General features: G+C 43.8%; 1 protein-coding gene across 5 annotated transcripts in view; it reads left to right on the forward strand.

The window, feature by feature from the left end:
• The first annotated feature begins 2,100 nt into the window (after positions 1-2,100).
• cep170ba (centrosomal protein 170Ba) overlaps positions 2,101-18,403 on the forward strand; it is a 42,087-nt gene continuing 25,784 nt past the window's right edge. For 4 of the 5 annotated variants that reach the window (XM_053632392.1, XM_053632394.1, XM_053632395.1 and 1 more), the window contains exons 1-4: positions 2,101-2,428; positions 5,298-5,435; positions 13,350-13,439; positions 18,372-18,403. The exon at positions 18,372-18,403 is cut by the window's right edge and continues 47 nt beyond it. In XM_053632392.1, the coding sequence (XP_053488367.1) occupies positions 5,331-5,435; positions 13,350-13,439; positions 18,372-18,403 (227 nt within the window). In that variant the 5' untranslated portion in view covers positions 2,101-2,428; positions 5,298-5,330. Of the gene's footprint in view, positions 2,429-4,512; positions 4,593-5,297; positions 5,436-13,349; positions 13,440-18,371 lie in introns of those variants that run through there. The other variant, XM_053632393.1, reaches the window with a different exon arrangement.

An 18,403-nucleotide genomic window follows, 5' to 3' on the forward strand; every position in this document is an offset into this window, starting at 1 on the left:
GATTTTAATTTCATGTATAAATGATATTATTAATAATACTAATATTGATAATAATAATAATAATATAATGTAATTCTATCCTACTACTAGTACTACTACTACTACTACTAATAATAATAATGATAATAAATATGCATAAATACCATTTTTTCCTACCAAATATGAGCACATGTTTTTTGGTACTCACTGACACCGATACAGATACCAAAATGAGTATTTAGTGCTAATAACTCTGGCGAGTCATTGCACATTTTCTTTTGCTTTGTTTATGTTGCTGCCATGTGCTGCTATCAATGAACTCCTTGTGCTGAGTTTAATCTTTAATATGCGATGGTATCGTTAATAGAAAGCATGAGATTGGATGACCTGAGTGCTCTGAGCATTATCAGTGAGCGTGGTTATTAAAAATTGCACCTTGACTCAAAAGCAAGTGCAGACCTTGAGGAAAATAAGTGTGCGTGTGTTTCAGTGCTCAGTGTTCGCAAAACTGAGCTGCTCATGCGTGCGTTCACATCAGCCGCCCTCGTGACCTCTATTACAGATCCTGTTCAAACACCAAGATGCTTTATCAGGTTAAATGTATTGTTGGGGCGTGATGGCTTACTGGTTGGCACGTTTGAATCCCGCCTCCGCACTGTGTGAGTGGAAGTTACATGTTCTCTCAGTGCTTTGAGGGTTTCCTCCAGGTACCCCAGTTTCCACCCCAGTCCAAAGAGGCTAATTGGCATTTCCAAATTGTGCATAGTGTGTGAATGCGTGTGTGATTGAGCCCTGCGATGGGATGTCACACCATCCAGGGTGTTCCCTGACTTGTGCCCCGAGTTCCCTGAGAATGAGTTCCTCCAGGCTCCTCTGCGACCCTGTGTAGTATAAGAGGTATCGGGAATGGATGGATGGATCTATCATCTCTTGATGTTTTCATAGAGCAGAGGTTGCAGTCTGCTTCCCTTTGCTTTGATTGCTAATCTGTTCATTAGTGCAGCAAAATACACTAGGTTTACATCACATAGTATTACTTTACATTCATGTTTCTTTCAAAACCTATCAAACCTACAAAAATACACTACAAAGTGAAACTCATAGTTCTTTCAGTAATTTTAGCAAGCGTCAATGCATGATCAGAAAAAGTTGGATTCATTATAAAACTTGCCTCGGGTGTTGTCACTGAGTGTAGGACCAGACCGATAAAATAAACTTTTCTAACTAGGCTAGTTTGATGTCGCTAGCCAAGGGGAGGCACAGCTAAGCTATCATTGTATGGGTTTAGCTGCTACAGTGCCATGCAAAGTATATTATCTTTCCTTATGCTCTGCTCATACAGTGTTCATGTAAACTGGAACTCATATAGACATTTACACACCTTGTTTTCCCGCTCAGCATCAGAGGATATTACTGTTTCAGTTTTCAATCCCTTTACTGGGTTAAAACAAAAAATCAGCGTATATCCATTTTTCCCCTCACACTGACTGTATGAGCTAGCTTTTGGCAGAATTGAGAGACTGTCAGCCAATAATACACGAGTGTTTCCACATATTTTCCTGTAAACCCTGTCTGATTGGTCTCGCTTCCATTCACTGAAGGTATAAAATTACAGGCGGTCTTCTTTTACTGACGTTCAGTTACGTAGAGACAAACCGCTCCAAGTGGAGAATTATTCGGGGCTAATGGAAAAAAATCTTCGGGGTGATTTATTTAAAAAATGCATTTTACTTCATATTGTTTTCTTAAACGTTAAATTTGTAACGCAAGTAACGTCATATTCACATCAGTAACTGTAATCAAATGACATACATTTAAAATGCAATGCGTTCTCAGAAAAAATCATTCGATTACAGTGACGCGTTACTTTGTAAAGTCTGGTAATTGATGACAGATTTTCATTTTTGGGTGAACTATCCCTTTAAGAGCTCTAATGGACCTGTATACCTTTATAATTTGTATAGCTAAACGAGTTACATTGTACTATTTGTATACGGTGTGTGTGTGTGTGTGTGTGTGTGTGTGTGTGTGAACACAGTGGGTTTTATGGGTTGGGAATGAAGTTGCTGGAGTTACAGGTTGGTGAGGGATTTTACAGATTTAGAAATCTGGCAACTTTGGGGTTGGGGTAGAGCTGAATGGCGGAGCTGGGAGAACTCGCTGCTCTCGAGTCTGGGCAGGAAGGGTGGGAGGGTGTGTGTTAGTTTGATCCACCTGGATGACAACGGCTTTCGAGCTGTACGTTTATTTCGTTAATTTAAGGAAAGATTTAGCTGTGTGTTTGAAGAGTAAGAGTCTATAATGGGGAGCCCGTGCTGAAGCGGAGTTGTTGTGGTTATTTGGGAATGTCCAGCTCTGACTCGTTTCGGACTTGGAGACGCGTTTGCTCATTTCCTGTTGCTGAACGCTGCCTACAACAGTTTCCCTCCTCCCTGAAAGATTATTTTGGGTAAGTAGTATAATGTGGTGTAGTCTGTAGCCAAAACAATCCTGCTCTGAACTTGTTAAGAGGACGGACGAGGAGGAAATTGTAGTGTTTATGTTAAGTTGTTGCTGAAAGCTAAGCCGCGGCGTTTAGCTCCAGCACGCTAGCTGTTCCTCATGTCCTAGTTCACTTGATCAAATACTGCTCATTTCACTTCAGATAAAAAGTCACTAGCGCCCTGAAACGGTACAGTGTGTGATTAATAATAAATGAGAAGTTATAACAGAAGAGACTTTGTGCCTCGGAGCAACTTCCTCTGGATTGAAAGCAGATAATCAAATCGGAAACCAGGATGTTCTCTCACACGGAGAGGAAATCAGCTGCGTCCTAAACCGCGTAATCCATTACTAAATAGTGTAGGGGAATATGACGTCACCTGCGGCTACCACCTGTACCTGTGACATTTTGTAGAAGTGATATTTTAGGGCGGTGGTATGCGGTTTAGGACACAGCCGGTGTCTATCACAAGCCTCGGGGTGACTGCAGAGGTAGTACAACAGTGCTGTGATAATCTGACTGCTGATTAAATGAAGCTTCTGCTTCAGGGTTGGGGTGTGTGTGTGTGTGTGTGTGTGTGTGTGTGTGTGTGTGTGTGTGTTTTGCTAGGCCCAGTCTACATGTAGGTTAATTAGGAAATTGAGTAAATTTCCTCTAAATTGTGAATTATCTAGCTAACCTGCTGAAATTGTCAGTTTTAGAGTACACATAGTCGGACTAAAATTTAGACTGGTAGACCATGTTCACCAGCTGCTAAGTGCTGGAAGATTCTGGATTAACACTACTCACTCGACGCCACAGATTACTCACTCAACACCACTCAACACCACAGGTTACTCATACGACACCACAGATTACTCACTCGACGCCACAGATTACTCACTCGACGCCACAGGTTACTCACTCGACGCCACAGATTACTCACTCAACACCACTCAACACCACAGATTACTCACTCAACACCACTCAACACCACAGATTACTCACTCGACGCCACTCAACACCACAGATTACTCACTCGACGCCACAGGTTACTCACTCAACACCACAGATTACTCACTCGACGCCACAGATTACTCACTCGACGCCACAGATTACTCACTCAACACCACTCGACGCCAAAGATTACTCACTCGACGCCACAGATTACTCACTCGACGCCACAGATTACTCACTCGACGCCACAGATTACTCACAGAGGTAGTACAGATTACTTACTCAACACCACAGATTACTCACTCAACGCCACAGATTACTCACTCGACTCCACAGATTACTCACTCGACTCCACAGATTACTTACTCAACACCACAGATTACTCACTCGACGCCACAGATTACTCACTCGACGCCACAGATTACTCACTCGACGCCACAGATTACTCACTCGACGCCACAGATTACTCACTCGACGCCACAGATTACTCACAGAGGTAGTACAGATTACTTACTCAACACCACAGATTACTCACTCAACGCCACAGATTACTCACTCGACTCCACAGATTACTCACTCGACTCCACAGATTACTTACTCAACACCACAGATTACTCACTCGACGCCACAGATTACTCACTCGACGCCACAGATTACTCACTCGACGCCACAGATTACTCACTCAACACCACAGACAAGTTGTTCTTAAAAAGATCATTTCCCTCATCCCCTTAAGGGTGTAAACTTTTGAACAGGATGATCAGTGTAAATTGTTATCTTGTTTAAAGATCTTATTTTTTCCATTTAGTACTGCCCTTCAGAAGCTACATGCAATATTTATATGTTTCCCAGAAGACAAAATAATAATGATTTACACCGGTCATCCTATTCAAAAGTTTACACCCCCCTGGCTCTTAACGTATCGTGTTGCCTTCTTGAGCATCAGTGAAGGTTTGCACCTTTTGTAATAGTCGTGTACGAGTCCCTCAGTCGTCCTCATTGTGAAAAGATGGGTCTGAACAACATATAGCCACTGTTGGAAAGGGGTAAATATCCAGAAGATGCTGGAAAAGTGGAGAATGTGGAGGACCTGGAGGATTTTTCTGAAGAACAGTGGGCAGTTTAACTGCTCAGGACAAACGAGGGACTCATGAACAACCATCACAAAACATAAACACAGTCGTGGATCATCCAGGTAACGGCACACGGTATTAGGAATTGAGCGTGTGTAAACTTTTGAACGGGGTAATTTGTGTAAATTCCGTTATTATTGTGTCTTGCGGACTATATATAAACATCTGTTATGTAAAATAGCCTATTCAGGGCAGAACTAAATAAACAACAATATGTGATTTTTATGGTTTTATTTGTTAATTAACATTTAGCAGATTCTGCAAGGGGTGTGTAAACTTATGAGCGCAACGGTGTCTAATATGACAACCAGGGAATTAGAAAATCTCAAGCATTTAATAATGAATTTAGAGAAGGAGAGTAATAAGGACAGTGTCCTCGTGGTAATGACGGTCCTCCAGTTTGATCGGCGGGTGTTCTGGGAGCTGGTCAGAGTAAACTGGGTAGTTTTATGTGCTTTGAGTCGTACAGGCTTCATGGAAATTGTCTGGTCTGTATCATTTTTTATTATTATTATTATTATTATTATTGTGTTTGATTGAGAGGCTGTAGTGACTTTTAAAGCGAATGGACTTGAACCTCTGCACACTTTGACTGAAATCAAGGGAAAGGAATAACTTCCTGTAGACCCGTGTCGTCTTCAGCTCTTGTTCGGCCTTTACAGGAGTTACTTGAATTGTACCCGTGACAGTTCCAGGTACTTTGCTTGGTGTGTGTTTTCGTGTTGTTCGGTCAAAGATTCCTCTAACGATTTGACGTGGCTGTGTAGGATGCTGAATAGCGTTTGACGGAGCGTGTGAAGATGAGCGTGACCTCGTGGTTCCTGGTGAGCAGCTCGGGCACACGCCACCGCTTGCCACGCGAGATGATCTTCGTTGGCCGAGAGGACTGCGAGTTGATGCTGCAGGTGAGACCCTACACACACACTCTGTACAAGTGGTTCTCAGGCCGTTTTCAGACCTGTAGATCTGTGCTTCGTTCTGAAACGGGGACTTGAATCGTCATGACGTCGTATTTTCTCCTCGGCTCCGTCCGCTTTCGCGAGGCAGCATTTCAAAGCGTACCAAGATGTGTTTATGCAAGTCACATGTGAGTAAACTGTCCTCTCATTGGTCAGAATGGACCTGTTTATGTTCCGGGGTTCTGCCTATAGAGGTCCTCCATCAAGATGGTTAGACAGCAGCTCCGCGAGCTTGTTGTGCCGTTCTTTTTAGCTGTAGCTAATTGATATGTTCCACAGAGCGATTAAAGCCCGTCTCGTTGAGACGCCCGCTAAACACTTTGTAAACCTCTTGTGTGTTTATGCGTTTCTGGAAGCTGTTCGGAAATACGTTCAGATTCCAGTGAGGCGTTTTACCTCGTCTTTGTCCCGAGTGAAACCGCGAGCCGTCAGCAAAACAAACACGCTTTTTGTGCAACTCGGTTCCCATCACGCCTTGCTATACAGGTTGGGTCAGATTGCTTTCTCACCGCTCCAGGGTCCGTTTACGTTCGGGTCGAGGCCTCCTCTGAGCGCGATCGCCGTGTCCGCGTATCTCTAAACGAACCGGGCCGAGGGAGAAAACGCACCAGGTTCTGACACGGACGCTAAGGGACCGATGGAGCCGGAGTCCTTACTCTGTTTGACCGGTCGCTTTTTTCGTGTTTTTTTTTTTTCATCGAAACCTCAAGTAACTCAAAAACAAATTGTCCTGTAAATAATGGAACTAATGTGTTCGGTGGCTGGAAAGTTCAGGAATAGAAAGCTTTATGGCTGTAATAAATAGACCAGATATAATTGTACACAATTGCCTAATATTTACATGGGATTTATTTAACAGCTGAAGGGCTCCCTGTGCTCCGTATCTGTAATAATCCCTGCTCTGTACACCGTGATTCTTTCAAAACCTGTAATAATAACCTCTCTTGTAGTGTCTGGTACTTAAGAGTTTGCCAGACAGCCGGAGGGCAATAGGACAAGAGCTCCGAGGTGTTTGTCACAGATTTACAGATGTTTACACAGTGAACACTTTAGAACACTTTTCTGTGAGCAACAACAAAGCAAATGTCCCAGGCTTGATCACATGATGCCACTCACGCAGTGCCTCTAAAGCTCCAAAAGCACCTTTAAGTAAGTCATCATGATGTGGATCTTTACCGTATCGCGTAGCTTACCTGCTGACGCACAGCCAGGTCTACATCATCAGGCAGCACAGTACGCCGCTCGATTAAGCTGCTTTGTGTACAGAAGTGCGCACAGTGTGAACAGAGATCACGCCGAACACACGGAAAGCCTAAAAGATGACCGGTCTTCGCTTCAGATGAAAGGCAGGTAATAATTGTTCCGTGTCTTTAATAATGATGCTCGTCTGGAGAGAAAGCACACAGCTGGGACCTGAACTGATTACGCTTCAGTAATCTTCTAGATGAGGGAGAACTGTAACTTCCACCATGTCAGCATTTCTACTGCAAGGGCCTGTTTCCTGTTTGGAAACTCTACCTGTATACACACACACACACACACACACACACACACACTCTCACTGTCTCTCACACACATTCACTCGCTCCCTCTCTCTCTCACACTCACTCGCTCCCTCTCCCTCTCACACACACTCGCTCTCGATCTCTCACACTCGCTCTCGATCTCTCACACTCGCTCTCGAGCTCTCGATCTCTCGCTCTCGCTCGCTCTCTCTCACACTCGCTCGCTGTCTCTCACACGCTCTCGATCTCTCACGCTCGCTCTCGATCTTTCACGCTCGCTCTCTCACTAGCTCTCTCACACCCGCTCGCTCTCTCACACCCGCTCGCTCTCTCAGTAGCTCTCTCACACCCGCTCGCTCTCTCACTAGCTCTCTCACACCCGCTCGCTCTCTCACTAGCTCTCTCACACCCGCTCGCTCTCTCACTAGCTCTCACACCCGCTCGCTCTCTCACTAGCTCTCTCACACACGCTCGCTCTCTCACTAGCTCTCTCACACACGCTCGCTCTCTCACTAGCTCTCTCACACACGCTCGCTCTCTCACTAGCTCTCTCACACACGCTCGCTCTCTCACTAGCTCTCACACACGCTCGCTCTCTCACTAGCTCTCTCACACACGCTCGCTCTCTCACTAGCTCTCACACACGCTCGCTCTCTCACTAGCTCTCTCACACACGCTCGCTCTCTCACTAGCTCTCTCACACACGCTCGCTCTCTCACTAGCTCTCTCACACACGCTCGCTCTCTCACTAGCTCTCTCACACACGCTCGCTCTCTCACTAGCTCTCTCACACACGCTCGCTCTCTCACTAGCTCTCTCACACGCTCGCTCTCTCACTAGCTCTCACACACGCTCGCTCTCTCACACACGCTCGCTCTCTCACTAGCTCTCTCACACACGCTCGCTCTCTCACTAGCTCTCTCACACACGCTCGCTCTCTCACTAGCTCTCTCACACACGCTCGCTCTCTCACTAGCTCGGTCTCTCACTAGCTCTCACACGCTCGCTCGCTCGCTCTCTCTCACACGCTCGCTCGCTCTCTCGCTCTCGATCTCTCGCGCTCGATCTCTCTCACACTCGCGCTCGATCTCTTTCACACTCGCGCACGATCGCTCTCTCTCACACTCGCTCGCTTGCTGTCACACTCGCTCGCTCTCTCTCACGCTCGCTCTCTCTCACACTCGTTCGCTCTCACTAGCTCTCTCACACACACACGCTCTCTCTCTCATTCACTCGCGGTCTCTCACGCTCGCTCGCTCTCACACACTCGCGCTCTCTCTGATGCTCGCTCTCACTAGCTCTCTCACACACGCTCGCACTCACACTCGCGCTCTCTCTCACTCACTCGCTCGCTCTCACTCGCTCTCTCTCTCTCTCGCTCGCTCTCTCGCTCACTCACTCTCTCTCACACACTCACACTCTCTCTCACACACTCACTCTCTCTCTTACACTCGCGCGCTCTCACACACTCGCGCGCTCTCTCTCACACACTCACACTTGCGCTCGCTTGCTCTGACGCTCGCTCTCTCTGACACTCGTTCGCTCTCTCTGACGCTCGCTCTCACTAGTTCTCTCACACACTCTCTCACACACACACGCTTTCTCACATTCACTAGCTCTCTCTCGCGTGCTCTCTCTCACTCTCTTGCTCGCTCGCTCTCTCTGTCTCTCGCTCGCTCGCTCTCTCTGTCTCTCGCTCGCTCGCTCTCTCTCAGTCTCTCGCTCGCTCGCTCTCTCTCAGTCTCTCGCTCGCTCGCTCTCTCTCTCTCTCGCTCGCTCTCTCTGTCTCTCGCTCGCTCGCTCTCTCTGTCTCTCGCTCGCTCGCTCTCTCTGTCTCTCGCTCGCTCGCTCTCTCAGTCTCTCGCTCGCTCGCTCTCTCTGTCTCTCGCTCGCTCGCTCTCTCTCTCACTCGCTCGCTCTCTCTCACACACTCACTCTCTCTCTCTCACACTTGCGCGCGCTCTCACACACTCACTCACTCACACTTGCGCTCGCTCTCTCTGACACTCGTTCGCTCTCTCTGACGCTCGCTCTCACTAGTTCTCACACACACGTTCTCTCACATTCACTAGCTCTCGCTCGCTCTCTCTCGCTCGCTCGCTCGCTCTCTCTCGCTCGCTCGCTCTCACTAGCTCTCTCACACACACTCGCACTCTCTCACACACACACGCTCTCTCTGACGCTCGCTCGCTCTCTCTGACGCTCGCTCGCTCTCTCTGACGCTCGCTCGCTCTCTCTGACGCTCGCTCGCGCTCTCTCTGACACTCGCTCGCTCGCGCTCTCTCTGACACTCGCTCGCTCTCTCTGACACTCGCTCGCTCTCACTAGCTCTCTCTGACACTCGCTCGCTCTCACTAGCTCTCTCTCTCACACTCGCTCCCTCTCACTAGCTCTCTCTCTCACACTCGCTCCCTCTCACTAGCTCTCTCGCTCACACTCGCTCCCTCTCACTAGCTCTCTCTCTCACACTCGCTCCCTCTCACTAGCTCTCTCTCTCACACTCGCTCCCTCTCACTAGCTCTCTCTCACACACTCACTCGCACTCTCTCACACACTCACTCGCACTCTCTCACACACACTAGCTCTCTCTCTCTCACTCGCTCGCTCTCTCTCACACTTGCTCGCTCTCTCTCACACGCGCTCTCTCTCTCTCACATGCTCTCTCTCTCTCACATGCTCTCTCTCTCTCACACGCTCGCTCGCTCTCGCTGTCTCGTGCTCGCACTCGCTCTCTCACTCTCGCTCTCTTTCACGCTCGCTCTCTCTCTCAGGCTCGTTCTCTCGCTCTTTCTCCCTCACGCTCTCACTCTCTCGCTCTTTCTCACTCTCTCGCTTTTTCTCACTCTCACACTCACGCTCTCTCACTCTCTCTCACACTCTCTCTCTCTGTGTAGGCCACTGGAAACCGCTCTGCCCTTAGAACTGTTTATTCATTCCACTTTTATCTGCGGTTAGATTATAAAGCTTTCCTCACCACATTGGTTAGACGAACTAAAAAGAGGCTCGTCCTGTCTGCATTCATGTGCTCACTGTTACACAAACCTCAGCCCCTCTCGTTTTTTCTTCTTCTTTTTTTTTCTTCCTGAAGCTTGTGATCTTTTGTGTAAATGCTCATTCTTTATGCCTAGGTGAACACTGGTATGTTCACAACACGCCTCCTGACCACAGGCTTTTTGTTGTGCTAAACAATGTCAACACGTGAAACAATGCATCAGAAACTCTAACAGCAACTGTAGTTCAGAGACATGAAACATGAGGCTCGCGTTTGTTTTCAGTGACGGTCTGAAACGTCTCAAACGAGAAACGTTTCATCTAAATCGCCGCACTTCTTGAAACGTTGACGTACGGTGGATATAAAAAGTCTGTTAAAATTGCAGGTTTTTGTGATCTAAAAAAAAATGAAACCAAAACACTATCAGGTCAGAACTTTTCCACCTTTACTGTGATGTAGCGACCAATAATCTTCAGGTGAAAAACAAAAACATTTTAGTGAAAATAAAGAAAGACCTTGCACTAACCTGGTTGCGTAAGTGTGCGCATCCTTTTATAATGAGGCATGTGACTGTGCTCAGAATGACCTAATCACATTCAAACTCATGTTCTGAAGTAATCATCATACACCTGTCATCAGTGAAGTGGTTCCGATGAACCCCAAATCAAAATCAGTTGTTTCTGTAGGATTGTCTTGACATCATCTTAGTTTCATCTGACTGCCGAACCCCCAGATATCTTACAAAACATGTACAGGATCTCACTTGTCAAAAGGTATCGATCAGGAGCCAAAACATTTCTCTACACCATCAAGAAGTGACGAATATTGGACATCACAGTGACATTAACCAATAGCAGGATTAACCCACTGAACTAAACAAAGGGACAAGAAAGCTTGTCAGAGAGGCTGCTAAGAGTCCTATAGCAGTATCGAAGGAGCCGCAGGAATGTCTGGCAAGTACTGTTCACTCCCTGCACTTGGCAACAATCTCTTGAATTCTTCACATATTTGGGGTGGCTAGATGGAAGCCCCTTTTCACAGGAAAAGGAAGTACAGAATTTTTTTGGGCATAATACTAAAGGATACTTTTGGGGGAGGGGGTTAAAACAAAAAACCGGTTATCAGCAAAAGAACGTCATACTCAAGGTGAAGCATGGTGGCGGCTGCATCATGCTTTGGAGCTGCTTCTCTTCAGCTGGGACTGAAGTCAAGAGGGAATCTCGGCCGATCCTGCCTCTGTTAGACAGCTAAAGGTGAAGAAAAATGTCAATCTTTCAGCACAGTAATCCAAGTCGACAAAGAAATCACTTCAGAAGACGACGATCGGTGTTTTAGTCCGAGCCCAGATCTAAATCCTGTGGAAAATCTGTAGAATGACTTGAAGAGGGCCGTGTACAGGAGATCCCCTCGCAATTTTATCGATCTGGAGCATTTATTTATTTATTTATTTATTTATTTAAAAAGGAAGAGTGGAGTAAAATTGCCAAATCGAGATGTTTGACTCTTAACCTAAAAGACTGAGTGCTGTATTACAAGCTCAAGGTGCTTCAACAAATTAATTGTCAGATCATTTTTTTTCTTCATTTTTCCTGAAGTAGTTTTCTTTGTGTGTGTTTTTTGTTTTGATTTGTTTTGTTGTTTTAACTTGAATTCTGTTGGCCACTGTATTACATTAAAGGTGGGGAAAGATCCGCCACGATTTATCTTGCGAGCAACGATACGGTTCAGTGGAATCGCATCTCGGTATAGGGCAGCAGTAAACGCTGAAAAGCTTCTATTCATCGCCTTGTTCCGCTTTTTAAAGCGCAGGACAATAAGTGGGACACAGTAAGCAGAAGGTTGAGGATGTTTCAGTGCACCGAGTTCCTCCCTGGCTTTGGCCACAAACTCACAGAGGCGTCTCTGATGAGCTGTAATGAGGCTGCAAATGAGTTTGGCTCGAGCGCACAGCTTCCCCCTGATGTGTGGAAGATAAGACTATGAAAGATAAGACAAATAAAAGCCCGTCTGTAATTGCGCTTCGCTGTAGACATTTGCTGATACTTCAATTCCTTTGTTGCAATTTCACCAGGAAGTGAATTTAATTTCACTGATTTCTAATTGGTCTCAGGTTTTGTCTCGTTGTAATCGCATGATTGCGCGTTCGCTGTACGTAGACAATGGAATGATGTACACACGAGAGGCATATTTGACTAGAATTTGTAAAGGTTTACATGAAATTCCTTGCTTACAAATGTCCAGATAAGCAACGAACATGACGGAATTGTGAAAGTGCTTTATCGTTTAATTTATGGATACAAATAAGATCGATCGACGGGGTTATGTTCTGGTTCATAAGCGGCGTTTTATGGTACCGCTTTTAGTCTGCGCCACAAACACCGAACAGATAAGACACATGGCAAAATAAACTCGTGTCCGCTCGTCTGTTTCGTTGTTGACGTTTGTTTTTGTTTTAAACAAGCCATTTAGTCATTCTGCTAATTAGACCAGAGAGGGTAAATTATAAAACATGAAAGTCTGTGGAAACGCTCCCCTTTCTAACTTAATGTAACTAGTCCTGTAGCTTGTCTCTGGTCTGATGAGCTGCCTTCGGCTGAATAATTTATATAAATACACGTGATTGGATGCATCGCAACTGAGGATCTGCTATAGAAGCCATACCGGTATGTGTCTAGAGTCGCTGAACCTTGGCTAGGTTTAAAAAATGTAATTTAAAAAAAAATAAAACTGTAACAGCTCCACATTGGGCTCCAGTCTGCCACTTCACAACCCCTGGTACTCTATATGGCCAAAGTCTGTGGACACCTGACCATCACACTCAAATGTGGTTCTTCCCCAAACTATTGCCATAAAGTCGGAAGGACACGATTGTCTAGAATGTCTTGTGTATGCCGTAGCTTTAAGATTCCCCTTCTTTGGAACTACAGAGCCCAGACCTGTTCGAGCATGGCAATGCCCCTGTGCACAAAGTGAGCTCCATGAATGCATGGTTTGCCAAGGTTGCAGTGGAACCCTGCAGAGCCCTGACCTCAACTCCCTTGAACACGTTTGGACTGAACTGGAACACCAGATCTTCTCGTCATACGTCAGTGCCTGACCTCACTAATGCTCTTGTAGCTGAATGAGCACAAATCCCCACAGCTATGCGCTCAAATCTAGTGGAAAGCCTTCCCAGAAGAATGGAGGTTATTTTAACAGGAAAGGGGGACGAAATCTGACATGTGATGTTTAAAAAGAACGTATGGGTGTGATGGGCAGGTGTCGCACATATTTGGCGAAATACTGTATATAGAATGTCTTTCAAATATGGCAAGTTACTAAGCCTTGTGTGGGATGTTTTTTTGTTTTTATTTTATTTTACAGTCTCGTAGTGTGGACAAACAGCACGCTGTGATCAACTATGACCCGACCACAGACGAGCACCTTGTTAAAGACCTGGGCAGTCTTAATGGGGTGAGTTCAGAGTGGATCATCGTTTTGTTTAAAAAGTGCCAAATGAAAGCCTAAACAGTCACCACACTTCTTGTCCCTTTTGGGGGTTTTTTTGTGCATGTGGCATTAATCATTTGTATTTTGGAAAGTGTAAATGATTACTCAGTTGTGGACAAATGATAAATTAATTAGCTGACCCAAGTGGAAACAAGTGGAAACTCCAATGTACTTGCCAAGTCCCATATTTTGGCTAGTCCTATATAATTGACCAGGCTAAAAAGTGGTAGCTAATGTAATGTAATAAAGTATGGCCAGCTAGTTAGCCTCGTTAAGTGCATAAATAACGTGAATAAAGTTTCTTTAGTAGCACATTGTTTTTTAGCTCTTGTCAAAATGTCAGCAAGACGCTGGCCAACATTTCGATTGTGAGCTTTGGTGTTCTCATCAGCTCGTATAAAAGATATTATTCAAACCTGGCTCACGTCTTTATTTTCGCTCAGTGTGTTTAACCATGAGGTGACTGCATGTTGTGCTAGCAGATCAGGAAGTGATACATTGGCTTTGTCCTGTAGTTTATTTTACCCTGTTTTTCCATTGTTTCCATATAATCGATCGTTCATGCACACTAATTAATCTGGCTTGGAAAAGGACAATATTCTGATTCCCCAAATTTGGATTTCCACCCTTGGACTACGCCTGTTTTAATCTGAAAATTGTTATGTGTAAACACCACCTTGTTCAGAAAATCCACTGAAAAGAGATGTGTGTGTGTGTGTGTGCTCAGTCCACAAGGAATTGTGGGTAGCAACAGCAGCATCTTGAATAACAGCAGGAAAGGACAAGTGCATGTGTAGATCGGCATACTTGCAACAACCATGTATACAGGAATATTCCAATGAATTTACACATATAAACATCGCATTTGGAATATGGCTGCAACCCGAAACAGAATTTGATGTGTATGTAACTGTAGTCATTGTCCTATTGACAGCGAAACGACGCTTCACGGCTGGTATGTGTAATGGAGCAGGTGGTGGGATTTGGAAGTGCGCGCTATAGTTGCAGCATCGAGGTGCATCATGCCACTATCAGTACGTTTACATGGACAACAATAATCCGATATTAACCTGATTAAGAAACTAGCATGTGAACAGCGATTATTGATGACCTTAATCCGACTAAAGTCATACTCGAAGTAAACACAAATGGAATTAAGACATGTGGAGTATTCCTGTTTTAATCGCATTATGGAAGTGCATTATAGACCTGTACACACCTTAATCACACTATTAACGTCGTGTGGGAGTTTTCACTTTTTTTGTAATTTTGTGACAGAACACGTACACACGGCAGCGCTCAAAACACCTTAATCACTTTATTGTCTTCTTCAGAATAAGGTCAGTAATTAGATTACTGCTGTCCATGTAAACGCAGTCCCATGATGCGCATTACATTTAAACAGAAATTCCAACGGAGTAGGGTTTTGTTTTTGTTTTTCTCGGGTTGTTTAACCTGTCCTGTGGGCTGCTGAAAACACACAACACACACACACACACACACACACACACACACACACACACACAGTCTGTTTGTTGCCTGTGCTAGTGACTTGTCCACCCCTGTTATTTGAATAGTTTGCTTAAATTCACATCAAAAATGTTGTAGTCAGTATGTGCCTGTAGTAGCTCATTATTTATTTATTGATTGATTGATTAGTGCTGTGTGATTTAGTAGGTGGTCAGTTGCTAGAGATTTTTTTTTTTTTTAAATGCCTTTCAGCACCCGTAATAGTCAGTGTGTGTCATCACACCAGCCGGAGTCGCGTGTGTGGAATGTTCTCCCGCGCCCCGTTTGTCTAATATAGTTGTGTGGAGTGTCTGTGGCCAAAAAGCAGTTGCCGAAAAGTTCATTCATGCACATGACCAGGTGACCTGAGCCAAATAAATGATCGCCTTGATGATAGGATATTAGAAACACAAATCTGAAGCCGTCATTGCACTGATGCTGAGTTGGTTTGTGGAATAGATCTATTGTTTGGTCGTTTTCAATGCAAAAAAAAAAAAAAAAGACTGATAACATACATTTATAAGATTGAAAGCAAAATAACTTTACTGTCGTTTTTAAATAACATCATAACAGTGGATATATTGTCTAAAGTTTTGGGAAATATTTTAAGATCAACATTTGGCTGTATAACCCACCTTTAGATGCATATGCTTTTTAATTATTATCTATATTAAATACAAACTAAACATTTAACTGTGCTTAAATCTAGTCTTCTTTACTGTTTCTACATTTGTGTTTCCACGAATAAAAACATAGCATGCACACACATTCAAGCTTTATTTATTTATTTATTTATTTATTTATTTATTTATTTATTTAGCAGTCATTCACGAGAGATACATAAATTATTGGGTGCGTATTCTGTAACTCACAGTAGAATGTACCTGTAATGCTTTTTTTCTTGCTGATGATATCCTAGAACAGTGGTTCTCAACATGGGGGGGGGGGGAGGGAAGGGGGGCACAAATTGTTTTCAAGAAAAAAAAACACAGACGGGGCATCCATTGGGTGCTCAGTGTATTTTATTGCTCTTCAACTAGAATGTGCATAAATGAAAAACCCCGTGTTCCCTCTGCATTTTCTTTTTGCTGGGGAGAGGCGGAGCTTAGCCTGCCTTTTATCTAGCTGTCAGTGCAGACCAGTGTTGCCAACATAGCCACTTTTCAGACCCCTTTAGCAACTTTTTTTTTTCCAAAAAAAAAAAAGTGTGGTTTTGTGTTGTATACGTGTACAGCCAGTGAACAGTTGTTAGCCTGTTAGCCTCTGCTAACTGGCTAAATCACGTTACTGCCCACTGAGAAACGTCCTGTTCTCGTCATGCTTGCGATGGTGGTTCGGGTTGACCTTCTGATGCATCATTCTCAGACTCGAGCACAAATTGGTGAGGTAAAACAACATTAAAACGGATATGGTCGACTCGGATATGGCAGTGGGTGTTTCCTTTCCTGCGCGTGCTGTAAGCGATAGACCAATCACAACAGCCTGGGACACCTGACCAATCAGAGCAGAGTACGCTCTCTGAAAGGAGGAGTTTAGAATGAACGGATCCTTGAGTGAATCGTTTTGTGACACGGGGGTAATAATGCAATGTAAATTATGAGAAAATTAAAGTGTGTTTTGACCTTGGATGCATGTAAACCTATTGTATGAGACCTTTAAAATAAAATTAGGCACGTTTAAAAACCATAATCGGTGCTCTTTATTAACACCTTAATGAACAGAACTTGATTTAACTTTTACTGGAACAACTGGAATGACTTCTAGCATCCATTAAGCCTGCCAAGGCTTCATTAAGTTATTACCTCGCCTCCTATTATAGATCTGTTTCCTGCATGTCTACACCACCTAAAATGGATTCTTGTGTTATTTTGTTGTGTGTTTGGTTGTCAGGTTATAAGACTAGCCAGTGATCAGTACTGATTGGGCAGTGCTCCTACATTTTGTAAGTTTGTTACAAAGGAGCCGGTTAAGCTATCAATCTCTGTCAGTGAAAAAATAAATAATGTAAAACTATTCAACCAAAATATTTCAGCGGCATCCGTAATAAACCAGTCCCTCAAAGATTCGTGATTTTTGCGATCGCGGAAATGAACGCACAATCAAGCAAACGCAGCGATATTTAGAGGAACTTGCAATGTTTCGAAATTTCTGGGGGTTGAATTGAAGTGCGAAAATGGATACGTTTCCCAATTGTTGGTTTTTAATAAAATTTAGTAATACATTTTAATAAATCCTCTTTGTTGTATTTGCGGTGTCGTTACATAATTTCCCTCTGCTTATCTATCTTTCTATCTATCTACCCACCCACCCATCCATCCATCCATCCATCTGTCTATCAATCCTCCACAAGCATTCGTGAATTCAAATGGTTGTTTCATTAAAACAAATTACATTAGGGCATAATAACAATCCAAATGATTATCTATCTAAAATAGGTAGATAGATATTATAATATACGGAGTGTATTTAGCTAGATTACACCAGATTATGCATGTTTTATATTTTTTTTTACTGTCCCTCTCTAATCAGCAATGTAAAATAGTCTGCTGTGCAGCGCTTCTCTTCATCTTCAAGGCGACCTGTGCTCTCAGAGTCAAACGGCAGTAATCAAGGGTTGTGTTGCGAAGCAAAAGTTGGCCGATATCAACTTTAGTATTTGTATCTGATTTATTATGACAAACTAACAGTTGATTCGGTACACAAATAATGTCACTAAATCAATTACATATATTTCAGTTGATCATGGTATAAATATTGGGGTGGTGGGGGGTGGGGGGGTTGTTATTGCTAGTTCTGATGATTGGGGCGGTTACCACCCTCCCACACCCCCCAACTAAAGATGATTTTTTTTTTTTTTTTTTTTTTTTCTTCTCTGAAATTGTACTTGGTTTTCGTTCATGTTGCAGGTGGACATTATATTATAGTCACAGTTTAGTTTTCATTTATTTGGAAACTCACATTTTTTACATTTTTGTTTTAGTTTGTGTCACAGTTTTCATTAACGATTAATAACCTGGATGCACGCCGATGTTAAATTGTGACGCTCCTATACAAAACGTGTAAAAATGGCAGGTCTGGTAATACAATGTTTTACTTTACCGGATATCATGGCAGTGTAACATTGTGTAGAAACTATTAAATTGTTGGATTGCACCTAGTCGAGGGGAAAAAAAACGGGTAGGTTTTGTGGGGTTTGAATGAAAGTTCTGGTAAATGCCAATTGCTTTCTATTAACTATTAAAAAAAAAAAAATTTTTTTAACATGGTTTCATATTAATATCATGCTACTAATGCTACATTCATATCTCTCCCATTTAATATTGTAACCCAAAGCAAATTTATTGAACGTCTTCGTGCATGTGTTCTCTTCCCTTTCCGGCTCTGTAGACATTTGTGAATGACCTTCGCATCCCTGACCA

Source organism: Ictalurus furcatus, chromosome 9 (assembly GCF_023375685.1).
Source record: "Ictalurus furcatus strain D&B chromosome 9, Billie_1.0, whole genome shotgun sequence".
Taxonomy (NCBI): domain Eukaryota; kingdom Metazoa; phylum Chordata; class Actinopteri; order Siluriformes; family Ictaluridae; genus Ictalurus; species Ictalurus furcatus.